Source organism: Ylistrum balloti, unplaced genomic scaffold (assembly GCF_031769215.1).
Source record: "Ylistrum balloti isolate Yb309-2 unplaced genomic scaffold, AGI_CSIRO_Ybal_v1 Utg370614, whole genome shotgun sequence".
In the NCBI taxonomy this organism is placed as follows: Eukaryota; Metazoa; Mollusca; class Bivalvia; order Pectinida; family Pectinidae; genus Ylistrum; species Ylistrum balloti.
Window position 1 is genome coordinate 381305 of NW_026782377.1, and position 14994 is coordinate 396298.

The window sequence follows — 14994 nt, forward strand, 5'->3', positions numbered from 1 at the left end:
ATGTCTTTATTTATTTAACATTGATCACAACATAATAAACAACAGGTTTCTCTACTACTCATTGTAAATCACATGAAAGAGATCCTTGACCTCTATAAAACTAACCTTTGACCCAGGAGCTGGTACTGTGTTAATGATAACTTCATTCCTCCCATGTTGTAAAGGACAACAGGACAGTACAAAGTTGGCTTCCTGGGTAGAGAAACAAAGAATATATCACATCAATGACCATGATATAAAGGTGAACTCTATTCTTTCAGAAATAAATTCACTACAGACTAATCCTGAAATGTGGTATGTTACCACCACCATGCATGATAACAAGAGGTAAAGGCAAATCCTTGTCTAGGCTAAAATTTTTTAAATGTTTTCATTTTCAACAAATTAACTCGCAATATCAATGTTAAACACAAAAAGACCTCCACACAAAAAACTCTGCATTTTAACACAATTAAAAAGAAGCAGTCTTGATCAAATTCATGGATGTTCTAATAGGCAGGGCAATGCATGTCACCAACCATTTGATGGTGAGGAATTGTAGAGTACCTTTTGATACTACGTACCTCTGTGAGTGGTGGCTGCTGGACACCGTTGAGTGAGACATTCTGTACAGCACAAGGACCATAGAACCTACAGCGGATATCCTGGGCTGTGATACGAGCATGGGCCACAAAAAGTAGGTATCCTACACCTAGGGAACAGTGATTACAGACATCAGATGACAGTATCAAATGTAAGTACAATGAATGTGCCAAAATGGTCTATTTTATGCCATAGGGCATCCATGGCATACAAAATTGTATTTTACAATTTGTACAAAATAAAATCTGAAAAGTGTCGTTAGCAGATATGGATATAGATACAAATTAAAATTGAAAAATGTTATCTAATGCTACTGGCAGAAATGTTTAAGGTCTAAAAGCATTGTTGACATTAAATACATATCAATGTATGACATTTTTTTGATTCAGACATTAAGACTTACTGATACAGACATTAAGACTTACTGATTCAGACATCAAGATTTACTGATACAGACATTAAGACTTACTGATACATATATTTAGACTTACTGATACAGAGATTAAGACTTCTGATACAGACATCAAGACTTACTGATACAGACATTAAGACTTACTGATACAGACATTAAGACTTACTGATACAAACATTAAAACTTACTGAAATAGACATTAAGACTTACTGAAATAGACATTAAGACTTACTGAAATAGACAATATGTTAAATGTAAAACTAACCAGTATAAATACTTTTCAAGAGTTGTAAACACTTATTGTTAGGAGTTGAAGTCCGAAACGCAGATTTAAGCTATTGATAATTTACCTGGAGTATTAGCCTGTAGTTCATGTTTGAAGTTGACAGAGAACTTTTCTCCCTCAGACAGTGGGAAGCACTGGAGTGGGAACAGAGCACTGATAATCTTGGCTGTACTGTTTAATGTGATGGCAACTTGTTTGTCAAACTCGTTCGTAAGTCTGTGAATAAAAATATACATTAATAAGACCTAAAAGAAATTCGGGCCAGAATGGTCCATGTTTGATGAAAACATTATCAATATCAATATAGAACACAGCACAAAGGATGAATTTGCACATTTAAAATAATAACTATATCCATGAGATACAGAAACTGCAATTAATGTCATCATATTTCAGAACCAAATCTTTAATCTTAAGTGCTAAACACGTTTATAGCTAAAATAACTTGATATCAATTCAGAGAACGTTTCACTTCAGTAGATAGCTTCATCACAATCCAGTGTTGCTGGAGTAATGTAATGGATTTAGTTGGGTTTTCAAAATTTTTTTTTTTTAATGAACAGGGATAATTTAACCCGGAAACTTGACATATTGAACCATCCATGATATCCTCAATCTTCACTATCAAAACACCTTGTCCATAAATGGCAGAGTGATGACATCTAATCAGACAGGAGTGACATATGTAAGCATTATAAAACTTCTACATTGACGTCACTCCCAATGTCATTCAGGGGAAAAACCTAAACCATTTTTCTGTGACAGATGCTCCAAATATCTTTCCCTTTTCTATATCACAAAGAACAGACTATGTGAATAGATGAAATACAATGTTTCCTATACAGGTATATCCATAATTCTATACCTGGAGATGTAATCCACAATGATGTCCTCAATCTCGGTCAGTCTCATCATTTTGGCATACGTCACCGCCGTAAATCCTGAGTTGTTCTGAGCCGAGAAATTAGCACCATGCTCCAACAAAAACTTCACAATCTGTTTATGGCCTCTCCTCACCGCCTTTAATGTCAAATAATACACATATTACCAACTACAGAAGATTTATAACTTCTATCAAACACTGTTAGAAAAATTAATTACCATTTATGAGCATTACTTCCGATTAATGTGACTATACAAACAAGAAATAAATAAAACGTCATTTATTATTCATACCATTATTCAGACTCGGCATATATCCATACATCACTGGAATTACTTTCAGCACACAGCACATTTATCAAAAAAGGAATTATGAAATAATTTCTTTACTATTCTCATAAATTAGACAATACTTATTCAATAGTTTTGCTGCTTAAAAATAAGTTTTTGTTTTCCAGACACTGATCAGAAATAGATACCTTCATTAGTGCCGTTTCACCTGTTGTTTGCTGCAGATTAACATTTGCTCCCAGCTCAACTAGTAATGCTACTGTGCATATGTGAGCCTAAAAATGAGATGATAAATTCAACAATTAATAAACAAATTAAATTAGATACACATGAAATATATATAAACCTATCATAAATATCAATTAAATTTACATTATTTTTCAGGAGATACTAAGGCAATTATAAACACTGTAAATAAATCTAAATGTGTTATAATTATTGATTTAGTTTCAGGATTAATAGGATCTTTCCCTAGCTTAACAACACAACTGAGAAATCATAGAGGAGATTGTTGATGATCTAACTGAAGACTTTTCCACGGATTAAAGTAAGGAATCTTTTCTGAGGGGGTAGATATCTATCTGCACTACCTTAACATTCGGGAAGGATCCATTTTCTGCGCCATTTTCCCATAAGCATTTAATCAGATCAATAGGTGAGTTAATAACCGCAGTATGTTGTCAGTAAATTTTCTCATTTGCATAAACCTTGATAGTGAATATTACCGACATCAATGACCTCAAAAAACTCTGACACTTCATTAAAATGACATCATGAGAAATGGCATGAACCCCAAAGGTCACTTCCTACTCATGCATTTATGTTCTGTGCATGACGATTATCCCTTACCCAGCAAGATAGAGATATCTTATCCTGACTAGACATGTAGATATTTCTGTTTGATGGGGTAAAATGATCTTTTCAGGAGATACAAACAAATTGTTTTATGATTTATAGGATCTTACATCAAATACACAGAAACATATTTTTCTTAGTAACAGGTATGGTAACTGAAGTGATAATCTACAAGTCTCAAAATCATAAACTACCATTAAGATAGCAGTGCTTTTAAAGTGAGATTTTTAGCATTTCTGACCAGGAGATAGAAAGGAAATAGAGTAGAAACATAGCTGGAAGACGTTTTTTTTTTTTTTTTCAATTTTTCTCCTTGGAAATTTTGTATATTGTAATAATTATGTAATAAATATGTGAATTTTGACAAATAAACACAGGAAAAACATAATTATAAAAATTCTGAAACAATCATACTGATACTGCAATAAATCGATATTAATAATGATAACTTTCCTTTAAAATCACACCACGACAGTTTGCTGATAAAATTTTCTGTTTTGGGGTTGTGTATAGTATTGCACAGGCTACCTAAACATTGATCATCATCCTTTCGATGGAACTTTAAAAATTTTACAATGTAAGGAAGGTGATCCAAGCTTCAGACCCCAAAATCACTCCCTGTAAAGAAGGCCGCTCTGGGATTTATAATGTACCATGTTTGTGTTAACACACATTTGATTCATGGTGGGTGTATTGTTACGACTTACATGTTCGCATGCCAGCATGAGGGATGTAGTGCCGTTATGCTGTTGTGCATTGATGTTTGCCTTGTGGTTAACTAGCAGCTCCGCTATATCATCATTACCTAAAATAAAACACATTACCAGTAACTCAATAATATTAAGCACAGCACCATGAATTAAAGAAATATAATCACATGAAATTAAAACAAATCGTAATAACCATCATTTCTAAAAATCAATAGTGTAAATCTCGGAGGACCACAATTATCATTTTCAATCAAGAATTATGTATCCAGTAATCTGTTTCAAAGAGAAATGTTCCTGGGATATTGGATTAAAATTTATGCCTATTTTTTAATTTGCTCAATTTTAATGGATGTGACATCAAAACACTTTCATCTATGAGTGACAACGCCTTACCATTTTGAGCTGAATACATCAGCAATGTAATTCCCAAATCATCTACAGATTCCACATCAAACTTCTTTTTGCTGCTCAGAGCTTTTTTGACCAACAAATAATCCCCTTCCATTACAGCCTGTCGAAAGTTTTCTGAAAAGCAAAAACAAAAATTACACTGTATTCACAGGACCTACAGGAGCTACATATTATTCATACAAATTAAAATGTATGTCATCCCAATTGTAATTCTAAAAGAATATGTTGAAGATTTCACAAGCAAACGGTAACCTCTTGCATTATTATTTTTTGTTAAAATTGCCCTTGTAATCACAGCAATATAGGATAAACTGGCAACTTTTTCATGCTGACAGGTTTATCTGGGGTTGTATCATCACATCTGGATCAAATATGAAGCATTCACAGCTTCATATTTGAGTGAATTCCTCTTTGCAGAAAGAAAGTCAATAGATTTTAAGAATTATACTTCTTTAGGATTTCTATTTCAGGATTTCATTTTTATCTAAAGATAATAGAAAGCATTTCAAAATGCACTTGTAATAGTGTTATTCTGTCCATAAGCAGGGATTGGCCATGGGGCTCTAGGCCCCTAAGAATTGAAATTGACTGCTCCTTTTTTTCCATTTTAATTCTTTGTTTTTAACATAATAATTTTTGACATTGACTTCAAATTGCTAAAAAGTAACCCTTGCTTTCATCTCCCAGGACCTTCTCTGTATGACCAATTAAACAATGCACTATGCTAATTAAATAATGAGCACCAACAAACTTGGCACTCCTGACCTTTTGCCATCTTAACAAAAAAAAAACATCCTGAAAGGGGGATAACTCTAAATGACACTTCAAAATTAAGGTATCAAGACATCATCTGAATAACATGCTTTTTAGCCCCAGAGAATAGAAAAGTGTGAACTCACCATCACTTATGTCCACAACATCTTCTCCATCATCAGCAGTCTGAAAAACATATCAAACATGTTGTCATGTTAAATATGTATCGAAAGGTGCTATCCTTCATGTGTCTTTGAAATATATGTACACTCTTAGATGTCTCAATACTAGTCATATATTATCCTCACTTATTGCAGCTTATTTGCAATTAGTCTGGATATGATAACTCATCATTGTGCTTATTTGCCAAAATGAAATAATTAATCAAAATGTGATTGGTATGAGTTTAGAACATTTACAGTATTCAACTGAGTTTTTTTTCTAAATCATCATCAATATACACATGAATCATAGAAAGGCCTCATAAAGAAAGTCATAGAACAAGTAAATGGGCCTCTCCTATAAACTTTCAACAGATTTCTGCATAAACTTATTTTTTTTTAAATATTTCGGTCATACGATAATGCCTGTGTAGATGAGAACTGGATTATAAAGATCATCTTAACTTTTACAGGATAAAAGAACTTTTTGGCAAATTAGGACAATAATGAATTCACAATAATATAACATTTAGAAATCCTAATTAGAACAATCATATTTTGGTGTAATGATTTCTGCTTAAAGCATTTAAATAAGATTAACACTAAAATATACTCTTCAACAGTATATTTTGATGTATATATGGTCCTCATATAAATAGAAATTGATATTATTATGATAATGAACGGTGAACGTGAAGGGTCACTAAGGTCAGACTAAAATAAAAGGATAAAAATAACTACAGACTACACAGAGAATGGAAACCAAATATTGATGGAGTACTTCAAAATTTTTACATTACTTTGATACTGAAGAAATAATGACAATATGCGACAGTGCCTGCAGTAAACAAATCTCAGCTGCTCCCCAAATGATTGAACATAAACGTCATCTGCTCTCAAACTACTGAACAGTATGAATATCATGATACATCACACACATTATGTTTTCATTGCAATACTAAAAAAAACCCCATCTTTTAACCGAAATGTCTCTACTTTTTTAATCTTTGACTAAGGAGAGTCTGGTAAGAGTCACCACAGTGAATTCCCCCATTCCCCCTTGATGTAGACAAAACCATACTTATGTAAATTACAATTTTTTCAGCAGCCTTAAGAAACTTACTGCTTTCCATTTATTGTCTTTAATAGCATCTGCCATTAATCAGAGAAGATTGTCTCTTTCAGAATTATAAACCACAATACAAGGAAATTGTGTCAACTGAATTGAGAAATGTGTATGCTAGAAGCCAAGAAAATTCATTTTCTTGCTTCTTCCATGTCTTAGAAGAGGAAGCCCTGCACTGAAGTATTGATTTCTGGGTAAACTTTATAGATTTCAGACTCAAAGGCTTCTTCTCCAGTTTCATTTGCCTGGTGCCATGAATACATCTATCTTAGTATAATACAGTCGGCTGCTCTTGTTTTAAAGAACTCTCTCCATCATGATCAATGCTTTGCAATTCAAATTTTGATGTTGCTTTGGTTTGTAAGTGTTTTAGCTTTTCATCACCAGTAAGAAGTGTGTTGCAGTTTCAACTGGCTTGACAACTGGGCTTGATTTATGTATCTGATCACTGCATACAGTGTAGGTGTGGAGCATACATCTGCAACCAATGCCTGCATATTCCAATAATTACACAACATATCAACCAAATTTACATTTAAATTTGACCAAAAAAACAACATATTCCATCAATAAGTTGTATTCCCAGTCATCAAGCAAATTTGTATTTCAATCTTAACACTAACACCTACATATGCCTATTATAACTTGTCAAGAGAACCTATATTCATTGTATATGTATAAATTACTTTTCAACATGTAACACTGTTACAAGAACATGCCTTCATAATTCAAGCACACTCCAAATTCCACTTAAATAGACCTATCTCCTCCTCACACCAAAATTGTATTAGAAAGTTTTATTGAAAAATGGCTAAATATACCATAGCTTGGGGTTATACAGACTAATGAACAGTCACTGAAGCGTTAAACTGCTTTCGGTTCCAAGTCATTTAAGTTTGAACTTGAATGCAGATAATGTAAAATTTTGTAACTGTAAATGAGAAAATTAATAAATGTAGTTGAAGTTTAATTTACATGTACTTACATTAAATGTTTAAGACTTTTTCTTGCCTACTTCAAATTAAATGCAGATTCAGTGTGTGATCAATGAAATGAATATGTTATTGAATGAAACATGAATGGCAGCATACAAAGATTATATTGTACTACTTCATAATATGGAATGACGGTATAAGCAAGTTGAACATTAGGTCTTTTGAAAGCTTGTCATGATGACCTGCTTTCTACATACATATCTATTTGTCAGTCAATATCTATTTAATGAGCAGGTGTCCTGCTATATTCACATGCATTATGTAACACTGATTCTTGCAGTGGAGTGGACCAGCCAGTCATCACAGCCGGTAGATGGATGTAGCTGGTGACAGTCTTCAATCCCAACACAATTACTACCGATCAATACCTGGCAAATATCTGTTCCCAGCCCACAATTCTAATCAACAGTGCATATAGATCAACCTTTCAACAAAGCACATCAAATACATGCTGAAAAATGACTAGCAACCATCTACTGATCAACAGGGGTTATTTATGACATCATAGTCTTGGCATAATTCATACAAAACCAGGGAACAGGACTTCACTTTATTAGGTGGTTATTGAAACGAGGTTAACATCACTTTAATTTTGTGGTGTATTAAACAATGTAATTCAACATAGATTACAGTCATTAAACTGCTAGTGTAAACACAGGAAAATATAATGTCATTTCTTTTTAAGAAAATTTGCCTCCAGGTGATTAAATCCCCTATCAATGTAGTATGTCATGTTACATACAGATTAAGGCAGGTTAATTCTGCTGTATGGGCATTAGTGTGGTTTATTTTAGTACCGGGTGGGTCAATATTCAAGCTGAATATCTTATCCAACTTAATAAAAGGTCTCCAGCCTGGAACTGCAACAGTTTGAAATGAGATATAGCTACAGTTATACCTTTAATATTTATACCATACAGTTACACAATGGTTAATATCTTTACAGACTGTAATTTAAAAAGTTATATGTGTGCAGCAAATATATTCAAAAGGTTTTTTAATTATAAATCATCCATACAACTTAGGCATCTGTAAATTGATATTGATCAATATATGTTCAATAGACTGTATCATCTCTACAGTGTAATTTAGCAGCAGAAAATTTGACCAACTGTAAACTCAATTTCATATTTGCACTTCAAAAGAGAGCTAATCCAATAAGTTCATGTGTGAACACACACGTGTATGGTATTCCAAATCAATACATCAGCTGGTCATTGCACTGGGATATAGATGACCATTGGAGGCCAATGGTACAAGGGCCTCAGGGTCAATGTCCACTCCGTCCATGGAGGCCAGCATCTCTTACTGCATCTCTTACTGAACATAGATCAACAAGGCACTTTTTCATCACATTCAAAATGAACTAGCTTTTATGGTGATAAAAAGTCATGGTGCACCAGATTTTTGTTTCTTTGATAATGAGATTAACTCCGACATCACAATGTACCTAGCCACAACATAATAGCTTTATAATTCTGGTAAAAAGAATCACACAATAACGCTTTTCTACCTTGTGACAACAGAATAATTCTATGGTTGTTTCCATACATCTTTGCTACCGTTTCTTTGATACTCAACATATTTAACTATATAACTAATTTCACTTACACAAATTATCTCAAATGAAAACAGAAAAGGATATTAGTGTTTTGACAAGCATGAATAAATTTGTGCAGCCTTGTCAACTGTGGACTAATAAAAATGTCTGATGTTTAAAATCTAAAACGGCGGTAAATTGAAAAATTTCCTGTTTTCCTGTTATTATCTATATAAGTTCCACTTACCTAAGTACATGTGAAATAGTGGTATATAATGAGAGACTATCAAACAATTTTTTACATATTCATTTTTGTATTAGAATGTGTTGTCTTCCATAACCTTTAATTTTATAACCATACTTTTCTGTGTCAAAGTCAAAAATAAAACACTTCTTTTCACCATTTTTTCAAATATAGTCAAAATGTTTTGTTGATTTATCTTATTTCCTAAACTCAAATTAACTTCTTGGTAAAAATTTGTAAATTTGTGTAAGCAAATATAATAATACAGATGCACTGATTTTTTTACTCAGATCTAATGAGAGGAACTTTTTTTATCTTAGTCTTTTTTTTTTTTTTTTTTAAATCATATGCTTTAAAATTTCTCAAATGCCATGTCAATTATCTAGGAAATGTTAAAAAGAATCTTGTTGATAACTGGTGCACTGACCTCTGTATCTAATGATGTGAGTGTGATCTATAGTTCAGAGATTGATTTCCAATACACATGTAGTCTGTGACATTTACATGCACTACTGGTCCAATATGAAAAGACCTTGTAAAGTCGATGTCCGATCGGTGATGTCAGCTGAGTCATGAAATGTAGGATAGGTCAAATAGCTGCTTATACAAAGCAGAGTAAGGTCAACTGACCACTAACAAAGCTTAGCAAGGTCAATGGACCACTTTCAATGCTGAGCAGTAAGATTTTATCTTTCCACATCAACCAGTGTCTCTCTTTTTTTTTATAGAAATCATCAAATGCAACCTCAAAGTGACCAAATTTATATTGAGGAAAAGAAAGAAAATGTGATGTAAGAGTATGTCCTAGTTAAAAAGACCATTTTTGTAAACATTCAATACACATGGGTTTTTAACGAAATTTTCCATGTAATTTACATGAGACAGAGAATTTCTAAAGGACTGTCCTACTTTATATATAGTGGAGCTCTCAGTAGTGTGTGTACTAGTTGATCCCATCAGTGCAACACCATTGATTTCTTCTGATCTACATACAGAACACACTGAATAACACATATACACAAATGCTTCTTATATTTCTAACTTCACAAGAACTCTTCTATTTAATAATCATCCATTTTTTTTCGCTGTCATTATCTTGACATTGGGTATATTATCTCTTACCATCCCTCATCATAAATACAAGGTTTTCTTATCCCTCACCATCCCTCATCATTAATACAGGGGAATCCTATCCCTCACCAAAGCTTGTACAGGTACAGGGGTATCCTATCCCTCACCAACCCTTGTATAGGTACAGGGGTATCCTATCCCTCACCAAAGCTCGTACAGGTACAGGGGTATCCTATCCCTCACCAACCCTCGTATAGGTACAAGGATATCCTATTCCTCACCAACCCTCGTATAGGTACAAGGATATCCTATTCCTCACCAAACCTCGTACAGGTACAGGGGTATCCTATCCCTCACCAACCCTCGTATAGGTACAGGGGTATCCTATCCCTCACCAAACCTCGTATAGGTACAGGGGTATCCTATCCCTCACCAACCCTCGTATAGGTACAGGGGTATCCTATTCCTCACCAACCCTCGTATAGGTACAAGGATATCCTATTCCTCACCAAACCTCGTACAGGTACAGGGGTATCCTATCCCTCACCAACCCTCGTATAGGTACAGGGGTATCCTATCCCTCACCAAACCTCGTATAGGTACAGGGGTATCTTATCCCTCACCAACCCTCGTATAGGTACAGGGGTATCCTATTCCTCACCAACCCTCGTATAGGTACAAGGATATCCTATTCCTCACCAACCCTCGTATAGGTACAAGGGTATCCTATCCCTCACCAACCCTCGTACAGGTACAGGGGTATCCTATCCCTCACCAAAGCTTGTACAGGTACAGGGGTATCCTATCCCTCACCAACCCTCGTATAGGTACAGAGGTATCATATCCCTCACCAACCCTCGTATAGGTACAAGGATATCCTATTCCTCACCAAACCTCGGACAGGTACAGGGGTATCCTATCCCTCACCAACCCTCGTACAGGTACAGGGGTATCCTATCCCTCACCAAAGCTCGTACAGGTACAGGGGTATCCTATCCCTCACCAACCCTCGTATAGGTACAAGGATATCCTATTCCTCACCAACCCTCGTATAGGTACAAGGATATCCTATTCCTCACCAACCCTCGTATAGGTACAGGGGTATCCTATCCCTCACCAACCCTCATCATACATACAGGGGTATCCTATCCCTCACCATCCCTAATCATAAATACAGGGGTATCCTACCTCTCACCATTCCTCATCATACATACAGGGGTATCCTACCTCTCACCATACCTCATCATAAATACAAGATTATCTTATCCCTCACCATCCCTCATCATTAATACAAGGGAATCTTATCCCTCACCAAACCTTGTATAGGTACAGGGGTATTATATCCCTAACCATCCCTTATCATAAATACAGGGGTATCCTACATTACACCATCCCTCAACATACATACAGGGGTATCCTACCTCTCACCATCCCTCATCATAAATACAGGGGTATCCTATCTCTCATCATAAATACAGGGGTATCCTACCTCTCACCATTCCTCATCATACATACAGGGGTATCCTACCTCTCACCATTCCTCATCATACATACAGGGGTATCCTACCTCTCACCATACCTCATCATAAATACAAGGTTATCTTATCCCTCACCATCCCTCATCATTTATACAAGGGAATCTTATCCCTCACCAAACCTTGTATAGGTACAGGGGTATTATATCCCTAACCATCCCTTATCATAAATACAGGGGTATCCTACATTACACCATCCCTCAACATACATACAGGGGTATCCTACCTCTCACCATCCCTCATCATAAATACAGGGGTATCCTATCTCTCATAAATACAGGGGTATCCTACCTCTCACCATCCCTCACCATAAATGCAGGGGTATCCTCCCTCTCACCACCCCTCATCATAAATACAGGGGTATCCTACATTACACCATCCCTCATCATACATACAGGGGTATCCTATCTCTCATCATAAATACAGGGGTATCCTACCTCTCACCATCCCTCATCATCAACACAGGGGTATCCTACATTGTACCATCCCTCGTCATAAATACAGGGGTATCCTACCTCTCACCATCCCACATCATAAATACAAAGGTATCCTACCTATCACCATCCCTCATCATAAATACAGGGGTATCCTATCCCTCACCATAAATACTGGGGTATCCTACCTCTCACCATCCCTCATCATAAATACAGGGGTATCCTACATTGCACCATTGCTCATCTTAAATACAGGGTATCCTATTTCTCACCATCCCTCATCATAAATACAGGGGTATCCTACATTACACCATCCCTCATCATACATACAGGGGTATCCTCCCTCTCACCATCCCTCATCATAAATACAGGGGTATCCTTCCTCTCACCATCCCTCATCTTAAATACAGGGGTATCTTATCACTCACCATCCCTAACATAGACGAAGGAGACCTATTTCTAACCATCTCATATCATATATAGAGGGGACCTATTTCTCTCCATTCCTTATCATAGATACAAGGGTGTCTCATTATTCACCAACCCTCATTATAGACAATAACAGCCAAGGGTATCCTTTGTCTCAACATTCCCAGTATATATAAAGTAGACATCTTTCCTATTCTTTCTTTGAAGATAGTCTCTTATCCAGTATGAAGGTACAGGGGTTCACTGTGATCAATACTTAGTTAAACATTGTCAGTTACTTACTTACACTACACCAATATAACAGCTACAGCTGTAACCTTGTACAGCCAACAGTGCCATCACTGTGGGGTGTCCCACTGACCTATATTAATCACCTACATCTGTTACTATTTATAGCTAGGTTGATGACCAGGCCTAACCTTTCCTACCACAGGTCTGTTGGAGGCAGTCTTGCATATATACACTACTTCACCTGTAGATTGCTTCTAGACATGGCTAGTACAATGTGGTATGACCCTTATGTATGTATACTCTATTCCAATATATACATGTGTAGTGGTCCCTGACCTGTATACATGTATACCTACATATGTATTATGTACATGATTTTGTATACTAATTTAAGCTGGCCATTGCTCTCTGACCTACATATTCAAAGTTATAGAATCTAAGAGGTTGCGGCTATATACATGAATTGTATGTAACCATAGATATATCAATTCAGCTGAGGGCGACCAACTAACATAGATATAGCGATAAAATCTGTATCAAAACCTGCCTTAAATCTGAGTTTGTATTGATTTTCCCCATCTTTCAGGTATGTTGACAAAATCCAGTGTAACCAGACTACTGGCACTGCTTGGTCAGCTATATATCTACCAGAATACCCAGTCTATTGTGATTGGATTCAGTAAAGTTCAGTTATACAAAATAAAACATTGTACAACTAAAACATTTTCTTAAATCAACTCTTCCTTATTGATACAGGTAATCTATTTTTGAGCTTGACTGAACAATTCTAATAAGATGGTGAGGTCATAACTGGGATCCTAATTATTGTTTTGATTCTAGCCAATCAAATTTGGCCAAAGGGGAGGGCCAGACCACATATAATCAGTTTATATGTCAATATCAGGCATCAACTGTATACACACACTGCAGGAAGTAGAACACACCTGTACACTGTTCTGTACATCAGTAAATAATGGCTTTATTATGTTAATGGGTAAACAAGGAAATAATCATGTGAATTATTGATGAACCTATCAAAACTAACACAGGCAGATTTTAATGTAGGAATCTAATTTCAACATTTAAAGAGTCATTAATTTAATTTTTACAAATATCATGTCTTGTTGAAAGGGAATATCTCCCTAGTTTGCGTCCTTAAAGTTTTTTGAAGTTTTCCCTTTTTTGTAATATTAATGTAATATCTAAATAGCTTACTTCCAAAAGACCGAAAGGATTTTAAGCTTTATCTTTTAAAAAGTTTTTTTTTCAGTAATTATCACTTGATATCCAAAAAAGCTACAATATAAAGTTTTTTAGTTTTTGTTGTTTGTAATTTTAAAGAATATCTCCTAAGGTTTTCCAGGTTCTACATGTTTACTGTTTTGACAGTAAGTATGACTTTTATACATTGTACAATGCACTTGTATTTGTACCTATATGCACTAAGTAACTGATATTATTAATATGAATGCTCTGGGCAATTGGCCAATGCTGGGATTCCTGATCTATTTACTCTGTACCACTGCTGAATCTAGCCCCTATATTCTATCACATGGCTGCCCTGTTCTGTTATGTCATACATATTTATCTGTGTCATAGATTTTGTATCACACAGGTAACAAATAACACTATTATAATGTCTTAATGACATCACAATTGTCCCAAGCAATGAGGAATATCCTCTCTTACCAAAGATTCCCCTGTTGTATATGTACAGGAAAACTGATTAAAGGTCTTTCCTATTTACTTAAGTATATTAGCTATGTAATAATAAATCTAATATCACATGGCAACCTCATTCATATCAAATGGACTTTTCTAAACCCAATTAGTAATATTCATCTGATCAGTAGGTGATTACCAATTTATGAAGTGTTTTTCCAACTCATGAACATTTACTACACCACATTTTGCCAAAATAACTTCCCTGTGTAAAAAGATTTAAAGAGCTGCTAGAAGAAAACCTTTTTATACAGTATTCTGTTTAAGGATTATATACGCTAAACACCTAGTCAAACCCAAATACCTGCATTAAGATATATACAT

At 35.1% G+C, this 14994-nt stretch overlaps 1 protein-coding gene across 1 annotated transcript in view; it reads right to left on the reverse strand.

The window, feature by feature from the left end:
* The window catches only part of LOC132557029 (M-phase phosphoprotein 8-like), a 37415-nt gene that overhangs the window by 4498 nt on the left and 17923 nt on the right, over nt 1-14994 (reverse strand). The window contains exons 7-14 of the mRNA XM_060221492.1: nt 5329-5368; nt 4412-4543; nt 4016-4113; nt 2642-2728; nt 2146-2300; nt 1345-1496; nt 564-691; nt 106-192 (exon numbers count right to left, since the gene is read on the reverse strand). Coding sequence (XP_060077475.1) covers nt 106-192; nt 564-691; nt 1345-1496; nt 2146-2300; nt 2642-2728; nt 4016-4113; nt 4412-4543; nt 5329-5368 — 879 coding nt within the window. The remainder of the gene's footprint in view (nt 1-105; nt 193-563; nt 692-1344; nt 1497-2145; nt 2301-2641; nt 2729-4015; nt 4114-4411; nt 4544-5328; nt 5369-14994) is intronic.